Genomic DNA, 12,501 nt, shown 5'->3' on the forward strand with positions numbered 1-12,501 from the left:
GAAAAGTTTTCACATGCATGAAATTGCCAATTATACTGCCAAAAGACACCAATTAGTGTGTTGGTAAGCTTCTATCAGTGTGAACTGGGCTGTTGGTGGTGTTTGCGAGGTTTTTGCAGCTTGTCTTCTAGGTATTTAGCTTACTAGTTTTGGAACAGAACTCCGTATTGCTACTTTAATTTAATGCATCTGTAAAAAGGGCCAACAATAATGAAGTTAGATAAAGTAATCCATGCATCCATTCAGAATGCAGTCTTGACGCGATTGTAGTGGTTGACCACTAGATGGAGTAAATGGATCTTGTTTTGTCATGTTACTAGTAGGGCTGCTCTCTTTAAACGAGGCCCCCTGTTGAGCTGATCCATAATGATTCTAGTCGAGAGGCATGAATATCTTTCTCACTCTCTCACACAGACTCACACTCACACTCACACTCACACTCACACTCACACTCACACTCACACTCACACTCACACTCACACTCACACTCACAGAGAGAGAGCGAGAGAGAGAGAGAGAGAGAGCAAGAGATATCAAGTGTAATACTTCTAATTTGATGTCATGTCAAGACAAAGTTCTCATTTCTACATTTGTCAATTGTCAGTTTGACCTTCTTACCAGTGGTGGAATAACACCCATTAGCACAGTGATGGGAAGCTGAGATGCTAAGCACACTTCCTTTACGAGGAAATCCGTATACAGCTCATTTCTCCGAGGAGCAGTAAAGGAATCTTTGCTCGCTTGTTTGTTCTTTTCCCCCCTTCTTAATATATTATTTCAGGATTCTCAAGGTCACGAACACATCATTAATTCCAAACTGGCAAACAAATAAACACATCACAGCGCAGTCCGTCACCCCTATGAAGTCCGTCATGTGCATTAGCCATCTCCTGGGGCCCATTCAGAGCCGCAATTGACAGTTGGTTTGTCAATACAAATATGTGTGTGTTTGCCATTATGACAGCAGTGTTCGGGAATTGGATGTATTTATGTTTACAAGCATCATAAGTTTCCAATCTAACAAGCCCTGGAGATGGTTGACAATTAATTAGCATGTGAAATGCAGATTTGTGCTTCTATAGCGTGCCGCCTGGCCACGGTTGTGCAAACACTTCCCATGTCATTTGCAGTTAAATTGGTTGGGTTGGGAAGCTGCTTAGCAACTGGCTTCTCACTGCCAGATGAACCGGTAAAAAATTAGGAGAGAGACAGTAAGGAGCTGTGTGTTCACGGAGCCAGCTGCCTAGACACCGGCGGCCCGGTGGGTGAGACCGGTGAGCAGGAACAAGGCTGGAGCTGTCTGGACGGCTCTCACAGGGGGATTTTCCTGCTGACACCGCAGCTGCCAGGAGGGGCAGGTCCACGGTGACAGCCTCTGGGACAGACACCAGCTCCAGCCTCTGTGGCTGTCTGCGGCTGGTGCCACACTGTGTCACTGCGGGGAGCTTGTGTACCTGCTCACTCCCAGCCTTTTGCACAGCTGCTAGCAGTAACACTTGCTGCTTCAAGAAATGCTTAAAAAGAAGAAAATAATATAGAACAACAACAGAATTATAATACCCTAATACAGCTGCAATGAAAAAATTATATTAAAGAATCACTCTGACCTATTATTATTGATTTAATCATTGTCCCGCACAGCCTCTGTTCTGCCATTGCCTGTCCTGGCTGTTCCCTCTCATCCAGGGTTCTCAGCCACAGCATTCCATCTATATGCTTGCTCTGACCTGGATTCTCATATTCAAGCTAATGTAGTCAGTTGCCTTGCATCAATTGCACCCTGGGCAAGCTGTCCACCTGTGTGTGTGTGTGTGTATGTGTGTGCGTGCGTGCGTGTGTGTGTGTGTGTGTATGTGTGTGTGCGTGCGTGCGTGTGTGTGTGTGTGTGTGTGTGTGTGTGTGTGTCTGACAGAACTAGGGGACAGAGCAAGGGAGCAGTCCTGCATTAATGGTGTGCCCAGTCTAGGGGTACATGAGGAGTTAAGGGCACCAGTTTATTTCTGGAGATGCTCCCTTTATTGTGCTCGTCTGGTAGGCGCTTGAAGCCCTAGGACCACTGTGTGGTGTGTCTGCCGCTGATAAATCATATTCTTATCAGACTTTGGCTGAGAAAACGTAGTTAAAAATAGGCCGTGATTAAAGAGGCTAACATATACACAGTGCTGGTGTAACAGAAATAGTTCACTTTGTGGGCGTGTGTTACTTGCCGAGGTGCATAATTTAAAGTGGAATCGCAGACGCTAAAAATAGCTAGCTGCTAATTAAAGTTTGAAAACTCCATCTTAAGTGTGCAGTATATTTTATTTACTCAGCTAAGTCAGATATGTGAAAGGCGCTTCTCATTGCTTGACCTGAACCAAGGCTTTTGTTTTCCACTCGAAAGACGGATACTTATCTTGCAAAGACGTGTAGAGTGGAATAGCTTCCCTGGATTAATAACCTTTACATCTTTACGTTGCGTTTGTAAACGCATCTTTGTAACGTTTGGAAATTCTCATCACACAGACCATGCATCTCTCTATCTGGTTTGGATTGAAATGCCTGTTCTAATTTACACACACACACACACACACACACACACACACACACACACACAGTTCTCAGAACGGTCATGTTTTCTCCCCCCGGCAGCCATAGCAGGTCTGCCATTAAGTAAATTGCATTTTTTTGTAGAGGACATTTTAATAGACCCCCCCTCTCCACTTATTATGTGCGGGTCTAAGACTTTTATGAGATTGCATTGTAGAGCAGGTTTGCTGAGGGGGATGATGTTGACTATGCAGCGGAGATTGCAGCTCGGCCCTAATGAAATGTCAGTAGATGTAACAAAATGGTGAATAAATCACCCAGCACCACTGAGTGCAATGGGGGGGAAAAGAAATGATCTCAATTACCGCTACTTCCCCCCTGCATGCTTTACTCAAGATAGGCACTGGCCCAGCAACTACCTTACAGGCTTAAGACCAGTAATTATACCGTGGGAGGGATATTTTCTGCTGTGTCCCTATTGTTCAATGTTCTCAACTCCAACCAGAAAAAAACATTGTCGAGGTAGTGTAGGAAAATTGCATAAAACCTTGTCCTTCCAGTATTCTCTTTCCAGTCTCTGTACTGCTCGACTCACACACACACACACACACACACACACACACACACACACACACACACACACACACAATCTGCTCAAGCTCTACATTGCCTCTCCTCCTCTTGTCCTTCACCCAAACCCTTTGTGCTTTGTATTGTTCAGCTTCTTTACCTGTTGCACCGTGCTCTCAGTTATTTCAGTTTTTCGTTGCTTTCTGCTTCTTCTCCGACCGTCTTAGCATGACTCTTTAACATTACATTTCACTATGGGTCTGTTTTCCATTGTTATTTTCAGAGTTGTATACAGAGCCCTGTCCACTATTCAGGCTAGATAGTGTAGGAATCTGTATACCCTGTGAAGCATTTTAGTCACAAAGTCACTTTGCCTTGTGAAGAAACATGCAATAATCAAATCGTTTCATGTGATGAATGGTATAAAATGGTGCACTGTCTGTGTTTCTAATCCCGAACACTTTTTGTTAAATTCGGTGAATAGCTCCTTATGGTCCTCTAGCTGTCCATTCAGTGTTTGTGCAAAAAAAAACTAAAAAAAACTCTGTCTCTGTAAATGGGAAGCAAACCTTGTGGCTCTGACGAGTCATAAACGATCCCAGCTAGTCAACATAATGCTTAAGAAACACGGGAGGGAGGTGTGTGATTTGATTGGCTGTTGAACTGAAATAGCAACAACCTTTTAGTGAAACCGAAACGGAATCATGATTTGCATCTTTAAAAGAAAGAGTCCATACCATGAGTGTACAGTCGTGGCCAAAAGTTTTGAGAATGACACAAATATGCATTTTTACAACGTTTGCTGCTTCAGTGTCTTTAGATATTTTTTTCAGATGTTACTATGGAAGACTGAAGTATAATTAGAAACATTTTAGCAAGTGTCGCTGGCTTTTTTGGGCAATTACATGAAGTTAATGCAAAAAGTCAATATTTGTTTTGACCCTTGTTTTTCAAGACCTCTGCAATCCGTCCTGGCTTGCTGTCAATTAACTTCTGAGCCACATCCTGACTGATGGCAACCCATTCTTGCATAATCAATGCTTAGAGTTTGTCAGAAATAGTTTTTTTTGTTTGTCCACCCGCCTCTTGAGGATTGACCACAAGTTCTCAATGGGATTAAGGTCTGGGGAGTTTCCTGGCCAATGGACTCAAAATATCAATGTTTTGTTCCCCGAGCTACTTAGTTATCACTTTTGCCTTATGGCAAGGTGCTCCATTATGCTGGAAAAGGCATTGTTCATCACCAAACTGTTCCTGGATGGTTGGGAGAAGTTGCTCTCGGAGCACAAAAATGCACTAACTTTATGTAATTGCCAAAAAAAGCCAGTGACACTTGCTAAAATGTTTTTAATTATACTTCAGTCTTCCATAGTAACATCTGACAAAAATATCTAAAGACACTGAAGCAGCAAACTTTGTAAAAATGCATTTCTAAAACTGATTGTTCAAATCCTTGATTGTGATTGGCTAAAAGCCGTTGTAAAATCCAGCATTACCTTACAATTTGTCCTCATAACATTCTATGATAACATTCCATATTACTGCGCAGTGAATGACAAGGCAAGGCAATTTTATTCATATAGCGCATTTCATACCCAGTGTTCCATCTGGCTGTTGCGTTGCTTCAAGGGTTGCGTGGCAACGATTTATTTAGGAACTATATTTTTTAGTGGCGGAAGAATGACGGTTTATCATTAAACTATTGTTTCTTAAATTGAATTGTCTTTATTTATGAAACCATATCAAATATTTGTAGTAACAGTTAAAGAAAAGCAATAAGCCCTGCAAGTCCGTGGTTTGCGCTGATTTTAGAACAGGTAAGGGGGTTTAATGGGGCTTATTGCTTAAAGTCGTGTCATTCTCAAAACTTTTGGCCATGACTGTAGAGTCCTCACTGAAAGGCTCCAAAAACACGTGTGTGCGACCAGCTTGTCCAGTTTGTTAATAGGCTGCTTAATTAATACAGTGCCCTCCGCAATTATTGGCACCCTTTAGTAAAGATGAACAAAATGAGATGCTAATAAATGAGTTTTTTATTTATCTTTATGATCTTTCATTCAAAATATTTCCAAAAATCAAACCTTTAATTCAAGTAACATAATTGAAAGAAACATAAAACCCTTATAATGAAACAAATATTTTTCTCAAAAACATGTGAGCCACAATTATTGGCACCCCTTTATTTAATACTTTGTGCAGCCTCCATTTGCCATGATAACTGCTCTGAGTCTTCTCTTGTAATGTGTGGTGAGGTTGGTGAACACATTGCACGGGATCTGAGACCATTCCTCCTTACAGAATCTTTCCAGATCATTAAGATTCCGAGGTTGACGCTTCTGGACTCTCCTCTTCAGCTCCTCCCACAGATTTTCAATGGGGTTTAGGTCAGGGGACTGTGATGGCCATTGCAAAAGATTTATTCTGTTGTCGGTGAACCATTTCTTTGTGGATTTTGATGTGTGCTTTGGATCATTGTCTTGTTGGAAGGTCCAACCAAGGCCCATCCTAAGCTTACTTGCAGAGGCTGTTAGATTTTCTTTTAAAATCTGCTAGTATTTCAAGGAGTCCATGAAACCATGTATCCTAGCAAGATGCCCGGGCCCTTTGGATGAAAAACAGCCCCACATCATCACAGATCCGCCACCATACTTCACATTAGGCATGATGTACTTTTCTCTATGGCTGTCTCTCTTTCTACGCCAAACCCACCTTTTGTCTCTTTTACCAAAAAGCTCAATTTTGGTCTCGTCTGACCACATTACCCGGTCCCATGGAAAGTCCCAAACTAGCGTCTGGCAAACTAGCGTGTGGCAAACTGTAGGCGCTTAAGTTTGTTTGTGATTGACAGAAGAGGCTTTCTTCTGGCAACCCTCCCAAACAAATTGTGGTGATGGAGGTGGCGTCTAATGGTGGTTTTGGAGACTTTCTGACCCCAAGACTCAACTAACCTCTGTAATTCTCCAGCTGTGATCCTTGGAGCTTCCTTTGCCACTCGATCCATCCTCCTCACGGTGCGTGGGGTCAATTTACAGATGGGCCCTCTTCCAGGCAGATTTCTTACATTTCCTGTCGCTTTGAACTTTTTAAGTATTGCCCTGATTGTGGAAATGGGCATCTTCAACTCTTTAGATATTTTCTTGTATCCTTTTCCTGATTTCTGCAGGTCAACAACTTTTTGTCGCACTTCAACACTATATTCTTTTGTCTTTCCCATCTTGATGAATGACTAAGGGTATTTGGCCTGTGTCACCTCATATTTATACCCCAGTGAAACAGGAAGTCATGGTTGACCATTTAAGAGTTCCTAATCAAACAGGTGAACTTAAAAATTTAAAACAATACTGGTAATGTACTTCAAATAGATTTTAATTATAAGATTTTCTAGGGGTGCCAATAATTATGGCACCCATGTTTTGGAGGAAAATATTTTATTTAATGTCAAAAAATAAAAATTATGTCAATAATTTTACTTCAATGAAAAGGTAAGATTTTTGTGAATATTTTGAGTGAAAGACCAAGAGGCTAAACAGCAAAGACATATTTTTTCATAGCCTGTTTTGGTCACATTCACTAAGGGTGCCAATAATTGCGGAGGGCACTGTAGGTCCTCAGCAATTCTGATGTAAGAGTGAACACACCTATTGATCAGCCTGAGGCTTCAAAGCTTCAGAAATCACTGTTCAATATTTAATTTTCAACACCGCGGCAGCTGAAGGGTGATACCTGCGTCATTCCTGCAACCTGCATCAGGTGTGGCACCTGCACTTTGAACAGGGTTCACGCTGAACGCCCGGAGAATACACAGAGAGTTCACCTAGTCCTTCGCCTGCAGGTCTGCACACAGCCTTCTGAGAGTGCCATTGTCTGGGCTCTGTGAAGAGAGTGGGCAGGCAGGGGTTAGGGAGCCTGATAAGGTGCAGTGGTCCACAGCAGCAGTGCCGTAAGGCTGACAGCCCATTCCGTCACCTAGCTAATGGAGAGCTTTATACACCCGTCCACAAGCCATGAGTCTGCTCTCTTAGTCACTGACCAAGATGTGGGGAGCCATGTGTTAAATTAAACCATTAATTCATTCCATCACACCATTCATTCATTCGTTCATTCATTCAGACTCTTCTTTTCAAACACATATTGACTCAAACACTCACTCGTTCAAACAGTCATTCACTCATTTATTCACTCACAGGTGTATTCCTTTCAGATGGATTCCCTTGTGCCACACATAACGCTGCAACTGAACACCCTTCTGCACAGCCTGTTCAATGCGGGAATGTTGCGCCGTTATTCCACCTCACCTTCCGTGTAAAATGTCCGACATGATAAGCGTTAACATATTGTATATGATGCACACCAACTATGCTTGAGTCTGTACATTGTTGTAAATTCACTCCTGATTGTTTTTTTAAAAGGAACAGGTAGGCTATGCCTTATTTATGACGTGTATGTTATAGTGCATTCAAGACAACTCGGAATTTGTAGATTGACTTAAATGAAAACACAATAATGTGGTGATGACGAATCAGAAGATTTTCCTTCTACCAGCTGGTTGCGCTTTCTGACTAACAGACCCCAATCTGTTAAGTTAGACAACCTCTTGTCCTTCACTCTCACCCTGAACACCGGCGTGTCACAAGGCTGTGTGCCGAGCCTTTTTCTGTACTCCTTCTTCTCCCACGACTGTGTTCCTCTACATGGTTCTAACACCAAAATCAAGTTTCACGCCCAGATGATCAAGGAGATCATTGTAGACTTCAGGCAAGCTAGGAGTCACGCACACCCCCTATCTACTTCAACAGAGCTGTACGGGTGTGCATCACGTTGCAAATTCCTTGGTGTCCATAGTTCTGATGATCTCACCTGATCCCTGAACTCCTCCAGCCTGACCAAAAAGGTGCGACAGAGCCTTTACTTCCTGTGTCGTCTTAAGAAAGCTCGCCTGTGTCTCACAATGCTGGTGTACTTTACTCTCACTGCTGTACCATCGAGAGCATTCTTGCCAACTGTATCTCGGGTGTGGTGTGGCAGTTTCTTCACAGTTGATCCAATGTGAAGCACTCCAGTGGATGGTGAAAACTGCCCAATGGCTCACCAGGACGCAGTTGCCCACCATTGAGAATATTTACCATAAACGCTGCCAGGGCAGGGCGAAAAGCATTATCAAGGATGCATTCCACACTAACCATTGACTTTTTTACCCTCCTCCCATCTGGAAGAAAGCTTTTCCCTGAAGCTGTGACTGCTGAACTCCAGACCACAGCGATACGCATGATTGCACTCATTACTGCACTGTCTCCGTACACGCACTGCTTATTCTTGCACATGCTGAACCTCTCATGTTGATCAAATTGCTTTATTATTTATGTTGTACATATAGACAACTGTACAACTTTTGTCTATACTGTACATACAAATCCTATATACGCTGCATTAAAGGTCAGGTTCGACGCTACGTTAAATGTCACGCCTCTGCTGTCAGACTTCTGGCTTGATGTTTAAAACCACACTGTGGTAGCATAATACCGTAATAAGTCATAACGAGGGGTTTTCTTAATGCCGATACACCAGGATCTCTGTTTAAAAGGGGCTTGAGAGACATGTTGCCTGCACCGTTCCTCTGGACCCTTCTTTGTTCCACTATAGCCCCCTGCCTCTCTTTGTCTGCCTGTCTGTCATGAAAAGGGTGCACTTTGTGGCCTTTCACCAGGCACCTCTGAAATTACATGTCAGTCACCTGCTACCAAGCCTGGCCAAATGGTATTATATTAATATTATACATTTTCTTTTATATAATATTATCTGAATAGATGATGCACAGCATATACAGTATGTATGTGTACATTTACATATTTTAAATAACCAAAAACAAACCTAAGAATAGGTCAACCAACTCTCAAAGTGTGGTCCAGAGACCCATAGCCTAGGGATCCTTTTCGTGATTGGGTGCCAGGGGGTCCCCAGAAAGAAAAGCATATTTTGTTTTGACTATAATTCAAACCATAATTAACAAAGTATATGACTGATTTGATAACGGGTCTGGAAAGAATCTTGGGGATCCCTCCCTGGTCTAATTTGTGGCAGTTTAGGAGTCCTTGATATACAACAGTTTGAGAACCGTTGTGCTAAATAATATTTGAACATGCCAATTACAGTGCTGTTTTCAAGTGTATTCACAAATAGTGAAAGCTGGTTTACACAATGAAACAAATGGCCCAACACAATAGACAGTGTCTGGAGGAGTCTACCTCAGATATTAACAGATGAAACGCTAAAGTTAGCCGTGCCGCTGTTGCTTGGTTGAGATAAATTAACGTTATCATCACTCCATAGCGCATCAAAAATGTGACATTCCTGCAAAGTAATGTTTCTGCATATTGGTAGTATTTCCACCCTTTGATGAGATAAAGAGGACAAAGGACAAAGGGTGATAGCAGGAAGTAGGTTATCTGGGGGGGAAAGGGTTGACATGCTAACGGCTCAGGTCTCAATGAGACGGAAAGAGTACACATCCAGGGGTATTAGTTACAGAATAATATGACACATAATAACAGTAGAATAGCTATTTTCGGTTCTATCAGTCCCCCTTATGAGCATTGCTATGCTCACATAAGAACCACCATGCAACAACCAATAAGAGCAGTAAAAGGTCAATATGCGGTTCCATCAGTGGTCACGGTCAGGATGGAGAGCATGATGTACTCACCGTGATTATATTGCACTCAGTCTCTATATCTCTTCTCTATATCTTTTCTCTTCTCTTCTCTATATCTCTTCTCTTCTCTTCACTATTTTTGTTTCATTTTCCTTTCTCCTTTACTTTCTCTATGTTTTTTCCTCTTCCATTCTCTCTCTCTCCCTTTCCCCTCACATCTCTGTGGTCATTATTGGGGCTTTTATGTGTCTCTTCCCATCCCGCTGAAATCCTCCTGCAGAGTAGATTCTCTCTGTCTGTCTGTCTGTCTGTCTGTCTGTGTCTGTGTCTCCTCTGTAAACTGAAGGGAGCTTAGGCGCTGCCTTCTGAAATCAATGTTCTGTCCATTTGCTTGTTTGTTTGTCTTTTTTCTTTTCTCCTCCATTTTCTGTTTTCAGACCAGTCTTGTGTTGGTGTAGTCTTTGGCTGAGTTGTCCAAGTCAGAAACATTGCAGCTGAACATTTGTGTGCCTTGCATAAACAATCAGTTCCTTCGGTATGCTTGAAACTGAGCATCTCCTTAACCTTTAGTTCTGGCTCCCATTGTTTGTATTGATTTCTCATACCTTTCGTGGTGTGTGTGTGTGTTCACATAGGCCAAAGCAGGCCAATGCAGGCCCATTTCAGTGGAAAAAGTGCTGTTGTGTTCCTGCTTATTAAACTGGGTTTGGCTGCCAGCCGAGGCTTGTGTTGGCACTATGAGCTCTCAGCTGCAGGCGCATGATGGACTGACTGATTGTGTTTGTGTCTGTGCTGTTTCCTCTCCAGGCTCTTCACAGAGGAGCCTCCCAGTCAGTCACTCTCCTATGTGGACCAGCTCCCTGTGGCTAGGATCATACACCAGGTAGGTTTTTCTCTCTGTCTTTGGGAGGGGGGTTAGATAAATGTATTGTATGAAAAAGGAAGTTTGTCTTGTGTTTGATTGCTTTTAATGTAGTTGAGCAAAGCGTCTAATGCAAATAGGTCTGGGAACCTTTTGTTGTTTTGTATACCAATGAGGTTTCTCTGACCCGCTGCCTGAGATGGTGATCAATGGCCTACCCCCATTACCATACTATTATTGGTTGCAGTCACCTACACCTCAGTTTACTTTCTGACCCCACGGAGGAACTGTCCTGGTGCAAGTTTGTATTCCAGCCAAGCAGCAGCAGAGCACCTAATTCTTTTCTTTCTATATCAACTGATTAGTTGGCTTGAAACCCTACAACCACATGAGTCCTGTGTGGGTATGGATTGGTTGAACAAATTACCCAAAATCCACTCAGTTTCCTGAAGCGTGTGATTGAAAGTTTGATTTTCTTGGAATGTGTATGTTACTTTAAGATACGATTGCAGTACTTTTAAAAAACTGCAGTACTTTGAAAAATGAATGTAGAAAATATATATATTTCAGTGTGTATAAAATAATGTTGATGCTATGTAGAGAGCTTTTTTAAAATCAGGCCTTAAATGAATGAAACCGGCTTGTAAGTCTGGAGGATATTTGTACAAAGAAGTCTTCGAGCAGCAGCAGCAGAATCTCCACACCTGTGTTAGGCGCCACAGGTGCGGCCCAGCAAGCGGAGAGGGAGGGGTGTGAGTTGAGCTTGGGAAATTTCTCTTGAGGCAGGTGTGTGGAAAGTTCTGGTCTGTCACTTCCAAGGTCAAGGAGATCAGCGTCTGTCTGCACCCCACGTGCGCCTTGCCCTTATGAAAAGAACTCCCATGCAGTCTGCCCTCCCAGAGAGAAAGAGAGAGACCAAAATAAGTAATAGAGAGAAAAGATGAGTGGGGGAAAAATGTAAGATTGAGAGTATAAGAGAGAAGTGATAGAAGAGAGAGAAAAAAATAGCGGGGGAAAAATTTAAGATTGAGAGTACAAGAGAGAAGTAATAGAAACCGAAATGAAGAGAAAACAGAGAAGCATAAGAGAGACTGAATGAGCGTGAAACAGTAGGGCAAGAGAGAGATATGAGTGGAGGAGAGAAAGAGGGAGAAGGAGACAGAGAAATTAAAAGAAAACAGAAGCGGGAGATGAAGAGAGAGGATGGAGGGGATGGATGGCATTTGAACTTGGACTTCCACCATCACATCAACCAATTCCTTCTCCTTTTCTTTCCCTTTTCCCCATGCCTGTTTTTTGTCATTTTCTCATTTGTGCTAACTGCAGGGCACCCTGGTTGTTGCAGGGTTCAATTAAATGCGCTAACGATGTAATGAGCAGCTGCCCTGCTGTCAGCATACTGCCAGAGTAATACTTACTTATGAGGGCACTTGAACATTCATCTGTGCAGCTCAGTGTCTTCTCGGCCTCTGCTGTGTGCAGCATGGCCCAGAGGAGATCCAGCAGTGAGATGGAGCCTGCGGGGAGCGCCGGGGAGGCTGTATGAGAGAAGCAACAGGCCTGTGGTGGTGGTAGTAAGGACTTTGGCCAGTGGTGATGTACTCCTCTCCGGCAGCCTTTCGGCTTGGGCTCCATCAGCGGCCCCTTGCTGGGCTCCATCACCTCCAGGGCACAGCCCTCACGGCCCCTGTAGAACCTGATAATGTAATAATTTCCCGATAATGTAATAACTCCCGATAATGTAATACAAATTCCTCCATAAGTCCCTAAAACATGTAATAAAACCTGATAATGTAATAATACCCCGATAATGTAATAAAGTGCATTTCCCAATAATTTTGCAGAACCTGATAATGTAATAATTACCTGATATTGTAATAACTTTGGTTGG

At 42.8% G+C, this 12,501-nt stretch overlaps 1 protein-coding gene across 1 annotated transcript in view; it reads left to right on the plus strand.

Moving 5' to 3' along the window:
* pigk (phosphatidylinositol glycan anchor biosynthesis, class K) overlaps positions 1 to 12,501 on the plus strand; it is a 34,860-nt gene that overhangs the window by 12,705 nt on the left and 9,654 nt on the right. Inside the window, exon 10 of the mRNA XM_080836143.1 lies at positions 10,556 to 10,631. Coding sequence (XP_080692269.1) covers positions 10,556 to 10,631 — 76 coding nt within the window. The remainder of the gene's footprint in view (positions 1 to 10,555; positions 10,632 to 12,501) is intronic.

This window comes from Sprattus sprattus (genome assembly GCF_963457725.1).
Source record: "Sprattus sprattus genome assembly, chromosome: 4".
Lineage (NCBI taxonomy): Eukaryota > Metazoa > Chordata > Actinopteri > Clupeiformes > Clupeidae > Sprattus > Sprattus sprattus.